The sequence below is a fragment of the Lepisma saccharinum genome, assembly GCF_977018435.1.
Source record: "Lepisma saccharinum chromosome 12 unlocalized genomic scaffold, izLepSacc3.1 SUPER_12_unloc_1, whole genome shotgun sequence".
In the NCBI taxonomy this organism is placed as follows: Eukaryota; Metazoa; Arthropoda; class Insecta; order Zygentoma; family Lepismatidae; genus Lepisma; species Lepisma saccharinum.
The window spans coordinates 16,857,241-16,881,015 of NW_028142891.1; the positions used below are offsets into that span (position 1 = coordinate 16,857,241).

The 23,775-nt window shown below is 38.5% G+C and overlaps 1 protein-coding gene across 1 annotated transcript in view; it reads left to right on the forward strand.

The window, feature by feature from the left end:
- IntS6 (integrator complex subunit 6) overlaps nt 1-12,131 on the forward strand; it is a 116,358-nt gene extending 104,227 nt beyond the window's left edge. Inside the window, exons 13-14 of the mRNA XM_083115771.1 lie at nt 6,138-6,446; nt 11,337-12,131. Of these exons, the coding sequence (XP_082971897.1) occupies nt 6,138-6,446; nt 11,337-11,548 (521 nt within the window). The 3' untranslated portion in view covers nt 11,549-12,131. The remainder of the gene's footprint in view (nt 1-6,137; nt 6,447-11,336) is intronic.
- Nucleotides 12,132-23,775: the final 11,644 nt, after the last annotated feature.

Here is a 23,775-nt window from a genome sequence, read left to right on the forward strand (position 1 = left end):
AGACACCATATTAACTTTGAAAGGCTTTCCAACACGTGACAAAATATGGGGCTTCAAGATAGAAATATGACATGCCTTGCTTGAGTCATTCACATCTTATCAGTTCAAGTGGGCCATAATTCATTTGTTTGTTTGGATTGCAACTTGAATCTAACCCATGTGCCAGGTTCCCCTTACTTGAGTGAGAGATCTGCTTTGGTCTGTTTAGACTTTTTTCCTCTCTCGAAAAAGTGTTTTCAGTTGTGTGAGCGCTCAGTAATTTTTACTTTTTTAAGTGATTTCTGAAGTGTCATATTCGTGCATTACACTCGCGTGTGTAGTGATCGCAATGGATCATAGTAAAAAGGGTAACTGTAACGTTCACAGTATAATATTAATATTAATTATTACATATAATTATCATTATATATACAGAATATGTAAAGGAAGGTCATCATTTCCGGGCGACATGAGCTAGTGCTGTATTGGCAACACTGTGCGGTTTCTCCATAAGCGCCGTTGTGTCTTCTGAACGTGAAAACGACTTTAGAATACGCATTGGGTGAAAACAGATCGCAAGTTGCACGTTTCCTTTTTCACGCTGGATTACAATGCAAGTCAAGGAAGGAGTTTGGACTGCTCCCTTGAATGGGGAAGGAGGGTGAATGAAGTTGGTTGAAGCAAAGAAAAGTGCCTTTATTTTTTTTTTTTTTTGTCTGGTACCTAGAGAGGTTGTGTTGTTTCTCCCGAGAGATCTAATCTTACCAGTTAATCTTGTAACAGAAAATGCTCCAGTAAACCCGTATAAAATCCAACATTCATTCTGCCCGATTATCTCCAGACGTTTGCTGGCACCAGTCTGACTGGTGTCAAGATTCTTCGAGTTTCGCTTGCAATAAGCGAGAGATTGTTTTCCTTTCCATTGGTCTCTGTGCAAACCGGGTTCTCATGAACTAGAATTGTAAGAATTTCCTGGAAAAGCAACGACTGTGCACAATTGAAACAAAGTAACATTATTTTAAATTCTCGTTTGTGAAAACTTTTTCATGTTCTATTTTCCTTCTCACAACATGCACCCTGTGCATAACAGGTTGTATAACTACCAGGATAAATGGTGTTACCATCTCCTAGGCATCTTTGTGTCCGTTTGAGCTCCGTTTAAGCTGAAAATTGGTGCAAATTCCAATAACGACCCTTTTCCCGGGAACTGTGAAAGGTCGTTGAATCGAGAGTTGACTGTAGTTCGTTCTGTCATTTGATATGAATGGGCGAATGGCTTACCTCCTAGTGACATTCATACGAAACTTGTTGCTGTTTATGGTGATTCCGTAATGACAGTGCAAATGTTTAGGCTTTGGTGCAAGTTGTAAGTGTGTGCACGTTGGGTTCCTCATCAACTGAGTCGCGATAATCGACTGATGAGAAGGGACTGCAGCCTTGAAGGTTTAATGCGAAAGCAGCAAGATGGCAATGCATTGCTCATGCGCATTGTGACAGGGGATGAGACATTTGTCCATCATTTCACTCCCGAATTCAAGAGAACATTCATGGAGTGGAAGCACAGTCTCTTTTTGGAACTAGCAAGAACACCATTTTTTTTAAGAATTTTTTTTTGAGGGGATTTCCCCCCTTTCCCCCTCCATATATACGCCGAATGTGCATAAATTATATATCGTCTGAATCTGTGATTCATTCTGCGTACAACGGTATATCGTTCATATCACCAGGGCAAATAGTCTCCGAGCTAAAGTCATTTCAAGGTACCGCTGCATTTTGAAGCTTGAATCAGTGGTGTGCCGACCATTCCTTTTGGGGGTACAACTCAAGTTACATTGGTCATATGATAATAATGCATATATTTTTGTGTTCCTTACATGTCAGCGATCATTTCCATGTGCATGTCGACACTGATGTACTTTTTTCTTGGGGGAGGGTGGGGGAACCAAATTTTTTTTCCAGAAATTTTGGAATTTTGAGAGTTAGCCCCCTCTCCCCCGCCACATATACGCCGAATTTGCATAAATTTCATATAGTCTGAATCTCTGGTTCATTCCGCGTACAACGGTATATCACTCATCTCTCTAGGGCAATTAGTCTCCGATCTACACTCATTTAATTGAAACTCTGCATTTTGCTCAAAACCGGCTCGGGACAGAGAGGCTTACATGTGAAAATGGCCTTGGGACTCAAAAGGTTAAAAATATTTTTTTTACAGCATACGGAAACTTATATATTGAACGACCCACGTATATTGTATTTGAGTCGTACATAATAATATACGGAATTATGATTTAGAATGCATGGAGTGATTTCCTTCCATGTATTGGTTTGAGGTTGACAGTGCTGCTTATTAGGCTCTGAAATACGGGATGTTGCCAGTCATTCCACTAACTTTGAGATACGCTCGAGGGAGGGAGACTCAAATGAGTTTGAGCGAGCGAAAGTGGTCACATGTAGCACTTAAATGTCAAATAAGTATCAGCGTTGCAAGTTTTTAACACAAATATTCTTTTGTAGTTATTTCTTGTGGACGATGTCACAAATTGCTAAGGCTTACCATGGTAGTCTAGTCGGTAGGGCATCTGACTGCCACGTGGGAGATCTGTGTTTGATTCCCAAGGTGGGTGATCTATGGTTGGAATTTTCCTTACCTTGTCCCTGCATAAAGCACTGGAGCTCACTCAGCCTCAAATCAATGGGTGCCCTGGGGGGTGGGGGGAGGTGGCAGGAGCCTTGGTGCTGATCAAATCACCTCCAAAATGGCCAAGATCGAGAATATGTGGGGCCCTACCCAGGGAACTTTAACTTACCTTACCAACTCAAAATAATTTGTTGTACTTTGGCCATTTCAGGCGCACAGAATGGAAGAAGTCTTCATATTTAACTTCGAAGAATGAATGTTTCTTCAAAAACAATATTCAATCTGCATCTTTTCAAGATATCAAAATGCCAACCAGCTTCCACTTACAAGAAACGGGTAGAAAATACTTAACCTCTCTTCACGAAAATACAAAATGGTGATTTCACTAGTCAAACATGTACAGTCTGCACAAATTTTTAAAATAAAGTTTTTTAAGCAAGTACTTGTCTTACTAATTTGCAAGTTTTATCAACTAGAGGCTCCATTTCACCTGAGGAGACCTTTTAAAGTATGAGACTGTAGTAAAATGTACTTAAAGTGACAAATACCCCATTTGTTGGTCCGAGAGCTATATATGCATATTACTCTAAGCCCTTCCGTACCACAAGATTTGTTACAAGTTATCCAAATCTATCACTATACCGTTATTGGCTCTGGGAATTATGCGTGCATTCTGCGTGAATTTTTCTCTGTAGACAAGAATTTTTTAATTTTTTTTTACAAATTTTGAACCAGTGAAAAGTGTCTTTGCACCAAAATGCAGATTTTTAGTAATCATGTTATAAAATGTTACTATCTTTTTACCTATATTTGTTTATATTGGTACGTAACCATGTACCGTTATGAAGGGTTTGAACTACAGTAGAGCGTCGATTATCCGAAGTAATTGGGGGACATGGGTGTTCGGAAAACTGGTTTGTTCCGATAATCGAACTGTACATGTTTATTTGCCAAAAAGAAGTACTGTACAGTAAATTTATTCATAAAAACAGGCATCTCTTTAAGTATGTATTACAAAGTAACGTACAAAGGCAACTTTAGTAGGAATATATAGTATGTGGTACAGTTTATTAAACAAAAATATGTACATATTACATACGCATTTTGCATGAACAATACACACAGTACACAAAATTAACGTTTAAAAAAATCCTTTATTTTGGTCTGTCTAAGCAAGCCTACATGCTTACGAGCAGCTAAGTCACGTACTTTTTTCATTACAGATATCTGAAAGTGAGCGAGTACACAGTTCGGTTAAGCGGTCGTTCGGTTGACCGACGTTCGGATAATCGATGCTCTACTGTAATTGAATTTTATAGGAAAAGTCTTTGCTCAAAAGTTCATTGCAATATTCGACGACACATTTACACTATTGCTAAAAACATCACAAAACACACAAATAACATGATACAAAACACTAAAAGTTTGTGAAGCTTTCGACTCCACCTTGAAGTCATCATCACGGCTGGATGTATTTTGTGAAGTTTTCAATAAGAATGTTTCTGGCACGTGACATAAGAAGTTTTGAATGTCATAGAGGCATTTACAATTGTGACAAATGCTTTCTGGTTAATGTATTGGGGTTGAAAATCATGCTCAAGTGGATGGCAGCAGGGGCCACTGAAATTAATACAACCTCTACAAATAAGTTTCATTGAAAAAGTTAGTAATTCTCTTACGTGCATTTATTACAAAACCACGAATTGAATAATGTTTTTATTCATAAATAATAACAGAATGTACTAAAAAACAGGCACTTTATATACACGGTGTACACAAAGTGTCACACATTTCAATTATTAATAAATTAGAAACTATTGAAGATACAAATAAACTGGTGGCAATGATAGATAAACTCAAAAAGTTTTATGTCCTGTATCAGTAAACTTCCACATGTGCTCCTTTTGTCACACTTTTGCCTGAAAACAATGTCTGCCACATATCCCTAGAGAGAAAATACGACTGGGTTTTGCTGGGTGACCTTCGGGCAAAGGAATCGGACCACCAAGTCAAATCCATCTTCCCGGAAAGCGTTCGTTCAAAACTCAACGAACAGTGATGATGAACCTTACAACAGTAATGAAAATTGATGAACTGAAAGCCTGGATAAACAATGCAATAGCCACCATGGGTGTCGGCATGGTGACCCGAACGTGGGAAGATATCTATCGATTATAGTCTTGACATTCTTCTTGTGATAAAAGGAGTGTACTGATAAAACTTTTTGAGTTTATCTATCATTCCCACCAGTTTATTTCTATCCGTTTCATTAGTTTCTAATTTATTAATAATGTAAATATGTCTGACAGTTTGCATACACTGTGTATATTAGGGATGGGCCAATATCAAATTTTGTCCGATACCAAAAAACCGATATTCTGTCGATCCGATATATAATTCCAAATGGCCCTTGAAGAATTTCAATGGTTCATTGACTTCCTTTAAAATGTATGTTACAATATGACTGCAATGCAGAGGAAACTGCATATTTAGGAATTTACTTTTTAAAAACACAATGCATGGAGATTATGTGTTTATATCCATAATTAATATAACAAAATGACACTATGTTACAAGATATTTATAGATATATCAGATTGGTAAAATCGTCGGTAATTTTACTGATACACTGATATGCCTATATTGGCCAATACCAATCGATAGAGGCACATATTTTTGATAAATAAGAAAGCAAAATTTTGGTACAAAGCCAGTCAATTTCAGGTTCAAAAGCGGTAAATAAAATAAAATTTCGTTGTTATAGCTTTGAAAAAGCAGTATATAGATTGACAGTTTGGTTTTAAATATGTGAATACAATCCCACATTTGATTTAAAAGCTGTACTTACTATTCAAGATATGCATATCCCTTCTAATAGCACATTTATGTCATTACCAGAATATTAAGTTTATTCCTGTACATTTTTCTTCTTGAAAATTTACAGCAGAATTAATCAATTTTGCATTACTCGCAGGATAATTCTGACTTCAGAAAGTGTCACGTAGGTAAATAAACTCAAAATTTTGTGTCTAAGAGTTTATTTCGCATTTTGTACTTCATTTTGAATTATTTCGTGACAAACAGGGTAGAAAAATGCACCTTACATCTTTCAGAAACATGATAAATTAACATTGCAATGTGTTCTTTCACATTTCGTGTTTTCGTCAAAAACTAAATGTGCATGCCTCTACCAATCGATAAGAGTACCGATTAATCTGTCCCATCACTATTGATGATAATAATAATAATAAAGGTGGCGAGGATAGTGTAGCTATGAGTGTGAATGGAACAGGCCATTGTACGAATCGTAAAATGAATTTAAAATAGTAATTAACTGTGTATCAAGTACTCTGGGGAAAAAGTTGAGAATTCTGGGAAACTTGGGGGGGTGGGGGAGAAATGTATTTGGAGGTTTTGTGAACCTTCTTATGTAACTCTTGATGATCTATTCTATTGAAGTACACATGTTGATATCTTGAAACATTGTTGTTCTGTTAATTGGTGAATTTGCTTCCAGATGAAAGACCACCAGAACACAGGGAGAGATCCAGATCTCCTTCGCCTCCTCCTCGGGAATTGATCATTTCTGAAATCGTCAACCACGTGGATGCGTTGGGAACAACACTGCCACCAGATCTGGTCAATCATGTGGATGACGACAAGTCAAGTATTAACATGCTTTCTAGAAATAATAATCATTTCTGTGAAGAGCCCCCTGTGATCAGCCATGAAACCAAGTTGAGTCAGGCAGATCTCGTGGACATCAAGAAGCACAATCTCCACCTCAGGTCGTTGGTGTACAAGGAAGTCCGGAAACCAGGAAGAAGTAAGTCTCATTTGAATATTCCTTAAAACCTTTTTTTTCTTTTATCTTGGATTTTTCATTTTTAATTGCCACACATTGGTTCCATTAGTTTACCATTAGATGAAACTCATGGTGGGGCATTCATTGGAACTCAAAAATGAGGGGGCAGGGGACACCCCGAAATAAGCCCACCTCCACCCACATACATTCGAGGGTATATGCTTAAGTCCTGGTGCCTTTAAATAAGCCAGGACGTCAGCTGCTCTGAATTTAATGTTTTATTTCTGTTAATATTTGTTTATTATTGGACCATTCCATGTGAAATAACCAATCAAGAGACACTTTGCGACCCCACATATTTTGATTCATTTGAAATTTGTCATACTGAAAGGGTCACATAAGGTAGGAAAATATGCTAAGTTGTAGATCCATATCTTTTGTTATTCCAAAATTACAGTGTTGCAAACTGCAATTTTGACCCATTGTTTTCGAAGATCTTGTTAACTTCAAATGGCAATATTTCGGCATGCAGGGCACCTATGAAAGTGAAAGGCTCTTTCACACGAGATATCACATGCCTATGTCAGGATTAAAAAACAATTGAAGGTGGTGTAAAGAAAACTTTGGTAGCCATTTTCTCAAAAATGGATCTTTTTAATTTTTTTTAAAAAAATTGTCATTCGTACACTATTACTCAATAACTGTACAAAATTTAAAAATGGGACGCCAGTGGGATCTGGTGTTACTTTATTTAGATTTAGGGTAGGTTAGGGTAGGGTAGAAGAGTATGATGTATGATAACATATTTTGATAGACAAACTCCTGATATTCAAAAGTAAAAGTCTAACTGAAATGAATACAATATTGTTTGAATTACTGTACATGAATGTAATGTTTAAATTTGTGATTATTATAAAAGCAGGGTGATTCAAAAGTCTAGTCCCATAGGCAACTCAGTTATTAGTTATAATGCACAAAGCTTGAAATGGAAATAGGCGAGTTTCAATTTAAAGTACTTGAATTTTCAACGTATGATGCACTGTTTAGGCTGTACACTGGTACGAGCCTCATTGGTAGCCGAAAATGCCACATGCTTGGCCCTGAATACTCCATGGCTTAACAATACCATACATTACAGAGTAAATTAATAATTAATGACTTTAATTATATGCAAAATAAATAAGTATTAAATACATGAGCATGTGATGTGCACACCCCTCCTTTCCCAGACCTCTAGAAAAGCCAAAAAACTCAGAATTGAGAATCAGGCTGCAATACATAAGTACTTCACACTGTGCCACTGCACATGTCACACATTCACATTTTTCTACTTTAGTATGAACATTACCTGTAATTATCGTCATCAATTCTTAATTTACCCTGCAATGTATGGTATTGCTAAGCCATGCAGTATTATACCTGCCGCGAAATTAGTTTGGTATTGACGCTTGTGAAGCACGTGGAGAAACCAGGTGTACATCACTGCAGGAGGGTGGGTTGCTGGCATGCGAGCCAATCAAAATCTTCCCAGTTCTTCACCCAAGCCCTGGTTACCTAGCAACAGAAAACATTTATCACAGTGTTGAAATACAATATTGTTTGATCCGATGATCAGTTTTCATGTTGTTGGGAGAGGAAGTGTTGTTTGTTTGTTACATTGCTGTGATATTTTAACCGGTCCGTTTGTTTACTGTTTACTGAATTTAGCATATTCCTTGATGTATATAGCATGTTGTTTTAGTGTTATTTTTTTGTACATAATTTTCTGTTCTACTTGTGTGTCTCGTGTGCTTGTGTGAAGAGTGTCAAACGCAGGAGACGATACTCGAGACGACAATACACCAAAGAGGCCATGTACTAAAGGAAAGAAAGAAAGCCTTCAGGAATTCCTCTCAAAGGCCAAATGCGGGAGATGGTTTGTTTTAGGTGCAAATAATTTGAGCAAGAGAAAAACAATCGGGGTTCCAATCATTTCTGTAAATAAACTTCTGAACAGTACTGCTGCTGCTGTCGGCATGTCTAAGAACACTATTGTTACCATAGGGAAAAAAATATAATGTGGTGGAAATAAATCAATGCGAGGCTTCAAAATTGGAAACCTCAGGAAAGAAGAGGAATATCAGTAAACGCGTGACAAATTTAGATGCCTTTCAGCAAGATGCTATTTGTCACCATATTTACTCTTATTATAGGAGGAAAAATCATCCCACTGTTGGGAAACTGCGTGTAACTGATGTAACTGACTTATCTTTTTTATCCATATTTTAAACAAATGTATATAAAGTAAAGTATGGAGGCATATGTGGATGTAGGGCTCCACACATTCTCGACCTCGACCATATTATGGAGGTTATGTGGTTCACTAACCGCCTTTACCCCAGGTACTCACTTGGGCTGAGTAGATCCCGGAGCCGCTCGGGATATTTGAAAAAAGTTCCACAAACCACCGAGGGTCTCCTCCGTGAAACTGGACTTTTGTACACTTCAGTTGCGGTATAATTGTAAGATGGGCGACTTCAGAAAGAAACGGTTATTGCAAGTGGATATATTCAATATTTTCAGAATGGATTGAAATGGTAACCTGTAAACAATGCTCGTTTCGTTAATTCGTTCATGTTGTAAGGGAGATGGAAATGAAGAGAGAAAACAATAACACATTTCATCATTGTTGTTCTTTTTCATAACACGTTTTCCTCGGCACAGCTGCACAGCGTACTGTAACGTACCGCATGATATGGCAACACCGTGATGCATGTTCCTTCAGCTCTCAATACCAAACTAATTTTGCGGCAAGTATAAGGGCCAAGCATGTGGCATTTTCGGCTACCAATGAGGCTCGTACCAGTGTACAGCCTAAACTGTACTGATACATTGAAAATTCAAGTACTTTAAATTGAAACTCACCTATTTCCAACAAATTTCCCCTCTTTCCATTTTTCGCTATGTACACTAATAACGGAGTTACCTATGGGACCTGAATTTTGAATCGCCCTGTTTTTATAATAACTGTGAATTTAAACATTCAATTCATGTACTCATATGAATATTGGTGCAGTTATCGGTGTCACTGTATTGCCAGTTAGTGATGGGACTGATTAATCGGTACTCTTACCAGTATAAGTCGATATAGGTACATTGGTTTATTGGCAAAAAACATCATTTTAGGCCTTCCCGATGGCGCGGTGGTATCGTTGTCACCTTGTAAGCATGGGGTCCTGGGTTCTATACCTGGTGGAGGCACATAGTGGTTCGAATCCTACTTTAAACTGTAGGTCCAGTCCCGATAAGCCTTACTGTGCATAAAGTAGACTTAAAACACCAACTCAATCAATCAATCAACATAATTTTACCAATCCCATATATGTATAAATATCTCACAATGTAGTGCAATATATAATCTCCATCCCATATATAGATAATTATATATACCGGGTGAGTCACCTAAAATTACCACCGGAAATATTGTGTGAACAACAATAAATATTGAAAAACTGCTTTCCGCATATATATAGGTATGAGAGGGGCTCATGAAATTAGTGGACACAATACGTTCAAGTAAGTAAGGAAATATGGTTTTCAACAGAAACTTAGTTTCTTTTAATGGAAACCCCATTTTATTTTCAGCTCATTTAAAAGTACGGAATAAAATCATTAAGAATGGCCTTTGTTACATTGTAATACGTCAAGTAGTTCTCAAGTAATTGTAACGTGAAGTTGAGCTTGAAGGTCCATCCCCACTATGCCTGTCGGCAGAGCCGAGTGTAAATGCTGTCGTGCATACAGCCTGCAAGCTTGTGCTGCATTTTTCCTACACTTGCTGGACATACGTATCATCATCCTTTTAAAGGTTTGAAAATACTATCTACTCGGCAACAGTTCTGACGTAAGTACACTATCGCAAACATTTGGTTAAACAGTGTACTTTGTTATGCCCTTGCTTTATTTGATAAATTTGGTAAATCAATTTGAAAGAAATACAATTTTTCTTTCATTCTAAGGTACAAAGTTTAATAGTCGAAAACTTAAAGATTTGTCATGACCAAACGAGAAGAGTTGATTGTTCCGATGTACTAAAAATTATGGCGTAAATAAATGAACGCCAATTACAAATTAGAAAGATGTTAATGTTCTAACCTTTATGTATGTATTTTATAGAGGAATGTTTAAAATTTATACATTTTAATTAACAAATATCACACCCTTTAAGATAATTTGTCAAAGCTTACTTATCTACAAACTACACATTTTATTGTAACTCACAGTTGTTGGAACATTTCAACTTTCCTAAGCACAACACATAATATGCAGAAGCGTAACATGTTTGTTACGATACACAAATTGCATCAAAAGGGAGATATGTATGTTAACACACACAAATCAACTTGTGAGAATGTTTGTTTCAAGTGTCAACTTCACGTTACAATTACTTGAGAACTATTTGACGTATTACAAAGTAACAAAGGGTATTCTTAATGATTTTTTCCATACTTTCAAATGAACTAAAAATAAAATGGGGTTTCCATTTTAAAACCCTATTTCCTTATGTAGTTGAACCTATTGTGTCCACTAATTTCATGAGCCCCTCTCACACCTTTATATCTGTGAAAGCAGTTTTTCAATATTTATTGTTGTTCAAGAAATATTTCCAATGGTAATTTTAGGTGATTCACCTTGTATACATATTTTTTGTTTTAAGTAAATGTCTAAATGTGCAGCTTCATTTGTATTGCAAAAACTTGGTTCATCTGGTTACATATATTTATTAAGGAGGTCAGTGAAAATTTTGGTTTGATATTGGATTTGTAAAGTACTGCTATTGGCAAAAATTTCACATCAGCCCATCCCTAAATTTTTATTTGATTGTTGTTGTAGTTACATATTTGAGTGAACTGATGTCTCTTTTCTTTTCAGATTTTAGCATACTTTTCGGTCACCTATACAAGATGAAAGGGACATTAGATATTCGAGTGAATCTCCTACAAGATGTGATAAAGGAGTCCATGCGATTTAAGCGTAGATCTCTTGCCGATTTGTTAAGGAACTTTCTTCAAACAATGATCAAGGATGAAGAGCAAGAAAACGGAAGCATCTTCCTGTTGGAGAATAGCAGTGTCGGAAGATAGTGTATATTGTTTGAAGACTGACAACAAACTGTTCTAAGTGAACAGTGTAAAACCAAGGGATCAAAAACTGTGCATGGCTGAACAGTGAAATGTCTGTGTACTTTAGAGCGGCATTAATGCATCAGTATTATTGGTTTGCTGAGAGTTTCCGAGAGTTGCTGGACGGTCTGTCATGCACGCTGCCAGACGAGAAACAGAGGAACTTCCATACTTGGTGTTGAAAGACAACTTATTTCTACGAATCTCCTATTTTCGCGTGTCATACATGGGGCACCACTTAACGGTTAATTGTTGAACCATCTTTTTTAATTGAATTGAATTTTTAAAAGTGGAAAGCTATATTTTGTTCATAATATGGTTTGAAGGATTAAAAACACCACCTATGTACTTTTCAAATATGTATGCCTTTCATACAGAGCTTTAAGAAGTGCCATGTAAAGATGGAACCATTTCGTGAACCAGTTAAATTTGTCATTATCACAATTAGAAGTCAGTGATCGGTGAAACAAGAACATTGGTGCTAATTTTTTTTCTGAATGAACACAAAATGCTCCACATGTGTAATGACGTTTGCTTTGTTACTGTGTTAGCAAAGCAGTTAGTTATAGTTTTCTATGCTTGTAAATAGAACCTGAACAAAATCATAAACATCTTGTAATGATTATTTATTAAATTCGAAATTTGTTTTATTTATTCTCATTGTGTATGGTTGTAGTATGAATTACTGGTTTTATAGGGTGCATGCAAATTATTGATCAGTTTTCTAAGACCATATTTTCACCAATTCTCAACAGAAGTACATCATACTAACTCCATTTGTAAGAAGAATATTTGCAGTTTCACACATACGAGGGGCGATCAGGTTGCTCCGACCCTAACATAGAAGGAATGACGTTATGATTGATTTTTTATTTTGTTATTGTTTAGTGATCCTTTATATGCTTTCATTCTGAATTGCAAGTCTCAGTAGCGTACAGTTTTCTTTTGACAGGAGTTTAACTGAGTGAAGTTGTGTCAATGTGCAAGAAGGAGTAAAAAAGGGGTTTGATAAATTCAACCGGTTGTCGCATTTAACTTCTGATACTTCCTGAGTGCTATGTCTGTTCTTTGCTCTTTGATACGAGGGTCACTATTTATATTTTGAGCCTAACAATGAAAAAACAGGAATTTGGCATTGAAAACTGCTTTATTGTTTTTCGAAAGTATTCTCCTTTATGGTCAATACACTTTTGCATTCGTTCGAACCATTTGTGAAAGCAGTTTTTCCAATCTTCTTGAGACACCTCCATAATATGGTTTTTGAACCCATCAACAGCGTCTTCCGCCGACGAAAATCGTTGTCCACGCAATTTATTCTTGACATTCGGGAACAAGAAGAAGTCATTGGGTGCAAAATCAGGACTGTACGGCGGATGACCCATCAATTCGATTTTTTGACTGTTCATAAAGTCGGTTGTTAGACGAGATGTGTGACAGCTGGCATTGTCTTGATGAAGAATGATCCGACGGCGTTTGTATTTGACCGAAGACCTCTGGCAAACAAATTGTTGTGTACCATTCAGAGTTGACCGTTCTACGTTCCTCTAAAGGCACAGTTGCCACATGACCAGTTTGCCCGAAAAAACAGACAACCATTTGTTTCGATGTGCTTCGAGCGTGAACAACTTTTGTTGGATTGGGTTCATCTTGAAACACCCATACAGTCGACTGCTGTTTACGTTCCGGCTCATATGCATATATCCATGATTCTTCACCTGTTACAATGTTATATACGTCTTTTGAAGCACCACGATTGTATTTATTGAGCATTTGTTTGCACCAATTGACGTGAGCGTCTTTTTGAGTTTTTGTCAAATTGTGTGGGATCCAACGAGAACATACCTTTCTCACAGCTAAATGATCATGTAATATTTTATATATGCTGGTGGAACTAATGCCTATGGTTGCCTCAATCTCACAGTACGTCACATGACGATCTTGCAGTATTAGGTTTTGCACAGCATCAATGTTTTCTTGAACAACAACTGATTTTGGACGACCTTCGCAAATCTCGTCGGTGAGCGAATGGCGGCCACGATTAAATTCGTTATACCAGCGTTTCACAGTGGCAAAGGATGGGGCTTCATCGCCAAATGTGGAAGTAAATTGATCGATGCACTCTTTTCTTGATAATCCACGTCGAAAATCGTAAAAAATCATCGCACGAAAATGTTCACGAGTTAATTCCATTTTATTGTTGTCACGCAATCTCCAAGGCAACATAAACAACACAAATGAAGCTATTGACAAAACATTTGAAGAACGTTATGGTCAATAATGCCAGACGAATACCGTGCAAACGTCAAATCGCGCCTAACTTCAATCAGTGTTGCCAAGGCTGAAAATATAAATAGTGACCCTCGTATCAGTGGTGCAGGAACGTTGGGTGTACAGGGGTACATTGTACTCCCCAAAATTTTTGAAGAGGGGTACTGTACTCCCCTAAATCCGTAAATCCAATTGTACCTCCTGTACCCCCCTTAGATAATTTGACAGACGCAACTGTTAGGAGTTCGATACTAGGTGGAGGCACATGGCACAGTGGTTCGGATTCCACTTTAAACTGTACGTCTAGTCCCGATTAGCCTTCCTGTACATAAAGTGGACTTAAAACTACAAATCAATCAATCAAATGAAAGCAACTGTTAGGGAGAACTTATTTGCATGTCGCTAAATAAAAAGGTTCATATTGTTTATAACTTATAAGCATGATTGTGAACCTGTTCTTCCTGGTTTCATCTATTCAGAATAAAATTCCGTATTTCGACAGTTCGCAGCATCGAAACAAAACGCAAAGCAGAAAAAACATTATTAAGAAAAGTTTTTGCTTTAATGACATCTATACGTTGTGAAACTGACTCAAAGTATGTGTTGTTTATACTAAACATTTCGTGGGTTGCAACGAGATATCTCGCCTTATAATTAAGGGGTCCCACGTGAACAGTGCTTTGGATTCCACTTTAAACTGTAGATCCAGTCCCGATTAGCCTATCTGAGCATGAAGTGAATCTAGAATAAGTCTCAATGACTTCTGAGAGGAAACCGAAACAAAAATAAGCACAAACAAGAACGAGATTGAGACGAGATGAGGCTGTCACGATACTAGACTCGTCTCATCGCGATATCATTCCTAGGTCAAATTAAATGTTTCCTAGACATTAAAACAGGGTGCAATTTGTGATTTTATCAGAGAGGGTTGGCTTATTTTTACCTATGTATTATGTATACTTAGAACTGGACATTCATGATTAAAATCTAATGTTGATATCGAAAGCAACACAAACACAATGCAATTTTAAGTTACGAGGTAACCAAAAAAGTTCTTGCCGTTCTAGAGCAGTGATAAACAAAGAGCAATACAGTGGACGGCACTTACCTTTAGGTTTTTAAATAATCTCCATCAGCATCCAACACCTTTTGCCAACGTTCCTGCAGCTGCACAATACCCTGGGGATAAAACTCGGCAGGCTTCGATGCAAAGAGGTCCGTGAGTGTGTTCCGCAGGTCTCCCTCATTTGCGAAGGATCTCCCACGGAGGTGGTTGTCGAGAGAATGAAACAGGTGGTAATCTGTTGGTGCAAGGTCCGGTGAATATGGTGAATGACACAGTGTCTCCCAGCCAAGTTGCTGAAGGGTTTCCCGGGTCCTCTTTGCCACATGTGGCTTGGCATTGTCGTGCAGGAACAGTACACCCTTGCGATTCACCAATACCAACTCCTTCCGCCGCAATGCACGGTGCACCCTTTGCAACTGCTGAGAGTAGAGGTCAGCAGTGATGGTCCGACCAGGTGGAAGGATCTTGTAATGCACCACTTGCCGACAATTCCACCATACAGAGAGCATAACCTTTCGTGGGTGCAGAGGTGGTCTTGAGGTGTGAGGAACAGGGTCACGTGGCGACAACCAATGTCTGGTACGCTTGGGAGTGTCATAGAGGACCCACTTTTCGTCACCAGTGAGCAAGCGATCGAATATGGGTGTGTTCAGGTGCCGAGTGAGCAAGGACAAAAAGGCTGTCACTCGTTGTTCCTTCTTTGGCTGCCGACAATGTGTGGGGTACCCAATTGCTTCACTTGTATGACTTCCCTATCCCATGCAGGTGCAGTCTGACTGTTTCAGCGGAAACATGGAACCTTTCTGCAAGTTCATCACACGTTAGACCACTGTCCTCCTCGATGGCTGCTTTCAGGGCCTCGTCATCCAACACATGTGGTCGTCCACTGCGAGGTTCATCCGAAAGGCTCACATCTCCAGAACGGAATTTCTGGAACCAATGCGTGGCAGTGCGTTCGTTCACCGCATTCTCCCCAAATGCCTGGCAAATGCGGAAACTTGAGGGCGGCAGCTGACAGGCCCACTTTAAGTCATACAACAAACACACGCGAACAAGCTGCTTCGATACCTCCATTTCTCTTCGACACTGGACGAGCTATAACTGCTGTGTGTGCACAACGTGCCTGTATTACTGACAGTCGATGGTCAGATTAACTCCCGATCGTTTGGCAGGCACGTGCATCCTTTAGTTTCCTCTGTGTGAGCGCATGATTAAAGGGACATCAAAAACGACAAGAACTTTTTTGGTTACCTTTAACTCTAAAGTCAAACTGTAAGAAAATTACATTAGTCAGATGAACGCATGAGATAAATGAGACTCACTACAGGTTCTATGGTTTGCCAATTTGCTTGTCAAGGGCATTGTGATGCTTAGACTTGATCCAATTTCTTGCAAATTTTTCTGCATGAAAGCAATACACTGGGGGATCTAACTAAGGAAAGAAAAATAGGTTTAAAACTTCAAAGTGATTTCCCTAATCAGTAACCACTCTTACACGGAGGCCGTCGATGAAGGAATGTGTTTTGGATTTTCATTGTACATGCGAAAATCTTTAACTGTGACGCGCACATGCTTTTGCATGCGTTAAACACAACTTTTTCACATAAACGAGAAATTGACATGCCACCCTAAAACACACACATGTATCTGCATTTAATACTACTACATGCGAAAAGAAACCTTGGCCGACTCTTCACATCGTCCACAAAAGATTGAAAAGAAATAATAAACGCTTTCGAGCGTATGGTTTTTGCCTTGCTTACTCTGAGACCTGAAGAATTTTCGGTTTTGTACGAAAATGTATATGTATATGTACTGAATGATAGTACTTTCAGTGCTTGAAGAGCGTCATTAGGTACAGCTAATTATATTATATGTAAATGCTTTGTCTAATGTTTTACAAATTTTCCAAAGTTAGATCGGGAACCATTTCAACTTTATATATATATATATATATTACACACACACATGTCTGAGAAAATACCGGTTTCTAAGAGGCATTGGATGTGGTGCACATCTGCCACACAATGTTAAAATATATTTTATATCGAACTGAACTGAAGTAAAATTCTTTAAATATGACATGTAAAATAATATGGTTTCTATATCCAGTGAGTGGGTGGTTGTGATGGCTTAAGATAGAGGTGGGGGAATCATCCTCATCACCCTTTAAATCACACCCTGCATTAAAATAAATAGATGTATCTTTGTTCGCAATTTTCACATTTGGAACTTCTGATTTTCCGTTCCGTTAAATTCAAAATGAACCCAGAACAAGGTCCAGAGCTTTACATACTTCGGAATTGTTATCTGGTTTCAAAATCTGTTTTTAAAATAATCATAAATTTAACATAGACAAAGAAATAAAATCATTTATGCAAATTTTGTATATCCTATGCCTTCACATTATCACACACACACACACACACACACACATATATATAGGGTGATTCAGAACTCCTATTACACATTTCTAAGGGTTGTAGAGGGGAGTTAGTAGATCAAGTTTTGCTAAGGAGCCCATGTCCGGAAACGTACCATTTTGGTACTACACAGATGACAAGATCACATAATTTCACATCTACCTCTTCACGGTAGGCAGCCCACGTTGACGGAGAACGACGTCTTCAGTCACCTGATGTCATGTGTGCTGCTTCCAACATCCTCTGTTTACAATCTGTTTACACAGCACATATGGTTCCAACATGATGCCGCACCAGCACACTTTTCCCTTGATGTTTGACATAGGGGGACAGGTGGATAGGTCGCGGTGGACCAACTCCTTGGCCACCACGATCGCCGGATCTAACTCCTCTTGACGTTTTCGTATGGGGCCGCATGAAGAGTCTTGTTTATGAGACTCCTGTAGTGTCGGAGGAAGACCTGGTTGCACGAGTTTAGGCTGCAGCAGACACGATACAGCACACACCCGGTATTTTCGAGCATGTGTATGCAAACATCCTTCGGAGGTACACTGTTAGCAACGAACCTCAGGGTCGTGCCACATCTCTTGTAGTGACTCAGGTAAAGCGGGAGATGTGAAATTATGTGATCTTGTCATCTGTGTAGTACCAAAACGGTACGTTTACGGACATGGGCTCCTTAGCAAAACTTTATCTACTAAGTCCCCTCTACAACCCATAGAAGTGTGTAGTAGGAATTCTGAATCACTCTGTATATGAACACACATATGGGAGCTGGGAGGCTGAAATTTGTAGCCCCCCCCCCAAATGAGAAACGTTCCTGCGCTACTGTTTGATATATTATCGTAACTCTTTCTAAGTATTGATGTCATTCTGCTACTCACTTGCACCAAGTATTATAATCGCTTTGAGAGTATGTTTTGATTGATTGATTTATTTGCTTTATTTTACTTCGTCTTGTGCCACTTTTGGCTAATTTGCGAAGATGGAGATGAGTGATGATATGACAAAAATTGATGAATGCACACTCACAAACATCCTGGCCCAAGGCCGGCTTGAGAGTATGTTGTACAAGGGTTTGGTATTGAAAGGAAGTTGACTTTGAGTGCAGCAAAAGCAGCTCTGGTGAGGAATAAAATGCGATAGAGAGAATAGGATACTTCCGAATATGGATTTATCAAAATGGGGAGGAGAATCCTACTGATTATTAAAATCCATCGAACAGTGGAATTTGGTTTGGTAGGGAGATTTAAGCAGTGGCACGCAACACGTACACAATTTACTTGAACAGTTACTCTTTACAAAGGAGAATCATTATGTATATCTGTCGACATAATAGGAATGTGCTGTTGAATTGCACGGGGATTCTGAAAGAGAAGACGGAATACGGATGAATTTTCCACTTCCTGAATACGTATCAAGCACCTATTTATTAGGAACCAGTTGGCAGGAATTATTAGGACTGTCTTAACACTAACATGTGTAATTTCCAAAAGAATTAAATTACTGTAGGCAATGGAGTCGAATCCTGCTGTCAGCGTTTGTGGATGCGATAACGCTTTAACCTGTAAGTCCAGTCCCGATTAGCATCTTTGTGCATAAAGAGATCAAAGAAAGAACTAATTGAATTACGCAAGTAAAGAAAATGACTGGAGCTACACGGTGGCATCGCAGTATGCGTTCACGGCGATAGTTATCGCCCGCATAGCAACAGGAAAACTCACAGAGCCATAGCACCTCTGCGAAGGGGTATGAAGAGCCGACATTGTTGCAACTTTTGAGGCGACTAATTCTGGCAACTTGTGAACGACCCCAGGTGGAAGGGGTGGTGGAACTTCGGCTAGGGTCCTGCTCAAACGGGCGACATCTCGTCCGTCTTCCCTCCCCTTTTGATCTGAATTAGTAGGCTCGTGGCATTACAGGCAGAGAAGCTACACGGCCTTAAAGGGTTTGGCCGCATTTGTTCACTTTTATGCACACATGCTCTACGAGAGCGGTCCCACACTTGTACCTAATATCCGGACAGCGTAATTCCTTCTCGCTGGCATTGAACGCGTGAACTCCTGTTTATATTAAGTACGTAGCTTGAACTAGTAAATCCAAAACGCTAACTGCCATTTTGATCAACTAACGGGCACCTAACACGGGAGGCTTTAGATGAGTTATTGCGGTGATGGATTAACAATCGGGAAGTCGAGGGTTCGAACTCCGTGCGTGTTTTTAAGTCTCTATTTTCCTCTTGGTGTAAGTGAGGAGGTCAGTTAAGTCAACCACCTATCAAATCGTAAGATCCTAATTTATTAACCTATGATGCTTTTTAAGTACCGCATTTGCCCACGCATAAGACGTACTTTTCCCCCTTTAAAATTAGGTCTGAAAGACAGGGTACATCTTATACACCGATACTCAGGGTTATAAGGAAGATGGAAGAGGCCTACCATTCCTCAAGTTTGTGAATAGGTCAACATTTCTTTGGATCTGTGAAAACCTACTCGGTGGTTAAATCATTGAAGTGTGGCATTATTAATGCACTGGATGGTACAGAGGACAATTTGTTGTATGAGGACTTAAGTTCTGATTTAGAAGAGGTTTCAAGTGACTCTTCATTCAGTTCTGGAGACGAATGCCCAGGTTCTGATGAAGATTAAAATGTATTCTTTCCTAGTTAGATTACGCAATCTATTTATTGAAAATAGACGTTCATATTACTTTATATTTGAAATACTGTAAGTGAATTATAATATTCAGCGGTGAACTTTTTCCCCATAAAAAATGTGTACACACCAGGAAATACGGTAATAATTTCTATGTAGGAACACAGAAGATAATTGAAATGCTAAGACAACAATTGCTCTCCTACATTTAATGCACACAAGTTTCCACTCTATATGTTATTTCGAAAGCGCCCTTTCTTTTGGAACTTCGTTTCACATCATCTCAGAGGCAATCGTGTTATTTGTGTCAACAGAACCAATAGCAATCGAATGTATCCACCCATATTTAACATAGATTTCAAATTCAGACAACTGCTTTCTTATTTACACAAACACGCATTATGGTTCGCAGTAACCCTCAATATATGTTAGAAATTAATAATTGTGGGTAAAGGTACGGGAATACCGAAACGGAAGTGGCGTGCTGAGGAAGGTTTAGTGAGGCTCATATCCTCCCATTTGTCCCAAGTAAAAAAGAAATAATGTTCATGTAAAGATGGCGAAATACAGTACAGACTACTTAAAAAGATCCTCCTCCATTACTATGATCCTGGGCATCTGTCTCGTTGTCAGATTGTCTCGTGTGTCCGCCATGACTTAAGTGGCCATCAAAGGTTTGACTAAGCATTCTTTATCAGTGTCCATCAATTTAATCTCATTATAATTCATCCTCACCATTGCGAAACAGAAACTAACTAACTAACTCTCTAGCCTTCTTAAACCCGAAGGTTCATGGCTGCAGCAACACAGGCCTTCCATCTTTCCCTATCTTGAGCAAGATCTATATACTCTTTTCCATCCCTACCGATTTCCCTTATGTCCATCTCAACGTTGTCCCTCCATCTTCGTCTTGGCCTTCCTACAGGTCTCTTCCCATCAGGTTTCCAACAAGAATCCTGTAAACTCCTCTTTCCTCTCCCATTCGTGCCACATGGCCTGCCCACCTAAGTCTTCTTGATTTAATTATTCTAATAATATCTGGACATGAATACAAATTATGTAGTTCTAAATTATGTAACCTTCCCACTCACCTGTCTCCTCATCCCTTTTAGGTCCAAATATTTTCCTAAGGATCTTATTTTCAAATACTCTCAATTTATGTCCCTCTTTCAATGTAAGGGACCAAGTTTCACATCCATATAATACTACAGGCAAAATTACTGTTTTGTATACAGGGTTATTATAAATGATGGACCCATTTTCAAAACATCATATTTATTGAGGTACAAATCCAAAGTGAACATGCTATATACCAATGGAAAGAGGATGGTTCAAAGTTTGTTACCACAATGTTTGTAACTGTTATAAATGTTCAATGTGGCCACCATTGGCTGCACGGCAAACATCGACGTGGTAGCCAAACTCGTTCCACACACGCGTAAGCATATCAGCTGTTACCGAGTGCACGGCAGCAGTGATCCGGTTACGCAGATCATTCAGAGTTGTTGGTAGAGGCGGGACGTAAACAGCTTCCTTCACATAACCATATAAGAAATAGTCGCAGGGTGTGAGATCCGGAGATCTGGGTGGCCAGAAGTGCAGAGCCAGGTCCTCAATTCCCCTGCAACCTATCCAGCGCTGAGGAAGGGAGTCGTTCAAAAAGTCTCGTACAGATAGGTGCCAATGAGGCGGAGCCCGATTCTGTTGGAAGATGAAGTCCTGGGAATCTTCCATAACTTGAGAGAACAACCATTTTTCCAACATGTCCAGGTACGTGATTCCCGTTACAGTTCTTTCCGCAAAGAAAAATGGTCCATAAACCTTTGCATTGGATATGGCACAGAACACGTTGATCTTCGGTGAGTCTCTTTCATGTTGCACGGTTGCATGTGGATTTTCCAAACCCCATATGCGAACATTGTGTCTGTTGACTTTTCCACTGAGGTGGAACGTGGCTTCATCGCTAAAAATTACACGCTGTAGAAATGCGTCATCCTACATCTTTGCTAGCAGATAATCACAAAATGCGATACGCTTCTCTTTGTCATTGGGTGTGAGAGCCTGTACCATTTGTAATCGGTAGGGCTTGTACAGCAAATGTCTTCTCAGAACTTTCCATACCGTTGGTTGGGGTATTCCAAGCTCTCGACTAGCTCTGTTGGTAGACTTTTTGGAACTAAGCACAAAACTTTCTTCAATCCGTTGGACATCGTCCTCTGACACACGCGGTAAGCCTGTGCTTTTTCCTTTGCACACACTTCCAGTCGCTTGAAATTGCTGAAACCAAACGGCTAATGCTTTTCCTAGTTGGTGGTTTGCTACCGAATTTGGTACGGAATGCCCGCTGCACTGCAATTTGCGACTCACTTTTCGCGAACTCAAGCACGCAGAAAACCTTGTGCTCCAAGGTCGCCATCTCGCTCACAACTGACAGAGACGGTCCTCTCACGAACTCTACCGGCCGCTTCCGCAACCACCACAGCCCGCCGGCCGCTGCCAGCCAGAAACTCTTTCCATTGGTATATAGCTTGTTCAATTTGGATCTGTACTTCCCTAGCTATGACGTTTTGAAAATGGGTCCATCATTTATAATAACCCTGTATTTTAACTTTTAGTTTCTTAGATATTAAACGAGAAGACAAAAGTTTATGAAGAGAGAAGTAACATGCATTTCCTGAATTAAGCCTACTTTTTATTTCCTCTTTAATATAATTTTCATTTGTTAATATTACTTCTAAGTATTTGAATTTGGAAACTGGTTCAAACGAGTTGTTATCAATAATTAGATTTTGATTATTACCTAACACTTGGTTTCAGCCTGTAAGCATATATTTAGTTTTCTCTTTGTTAACTTCCAAACCTATCTCTTTAGCAGTTTTGAAAAATATTTTAGCATTATTCTTAATTGTATATACATCATCCCCCAGTAAGTCTACATCATCTGCATATGCTAACAACTGAGTCATACCATTTAATTTTAGTCCTCCTTTAGTTTCTTTTACCTTCCTAACAGCATATTCTAAGGCAAAATTAAAGAGCAATGGAGATAATGCATCTCCTTGTTTTAACCCATCATGAATTGTAAATTTGTCAGACATATTAATACCCACACAAATTTTACTTTCTGTTTCACTGGTGCATATTTTTATCATACTAACAAGCTTCTTAGAATATGCTGTAAGGAAGGTAAAAGAAACTAAAGAAGGACTAAAATTAAATGGTGTGACTCAGTTGTTAGCATATGTAGATGATTTAGACTTACTGGGGGATGATGTGAATACAATTAAGAATAATGCTAAAATATTTTTCAAAACTGCTAAAGAGATAGGTTTGGAAGTTAACAAAGAGAAAGCTAAATATATGCTTACAGGCTGAAACCAAGTGTTAGGTAATAATCAAAATCTAATTATTGATAACAACTCGTTTGAACCAGTTTCCAAATTCAAATACTTAGGAGTAATATTAACAAATGAAAATTATATTAAAGAGGAAATAAAAAATAGGCTTAATTCAGGAAATGCATGTTACTTCTCCCTTCATAAACTTTTGTCTTCTCGTTTAATATCTAAGAAACTGAAAGTTAAAATATACAAAACAGTAATTTTGCCTGTAGTATTATATGGATGTGTAACTTGGTCCCTTACATTGAAAGAGGAACATAAATTGAGAGTATTTGAAAATAAGATCCTTAGGAAAATCTTTGGACCTAAAAGGGATGAGGAGACAGGTGAGTGGAGAAGGTTACATAATTTAGAACTACATAATTTGTATTCATGT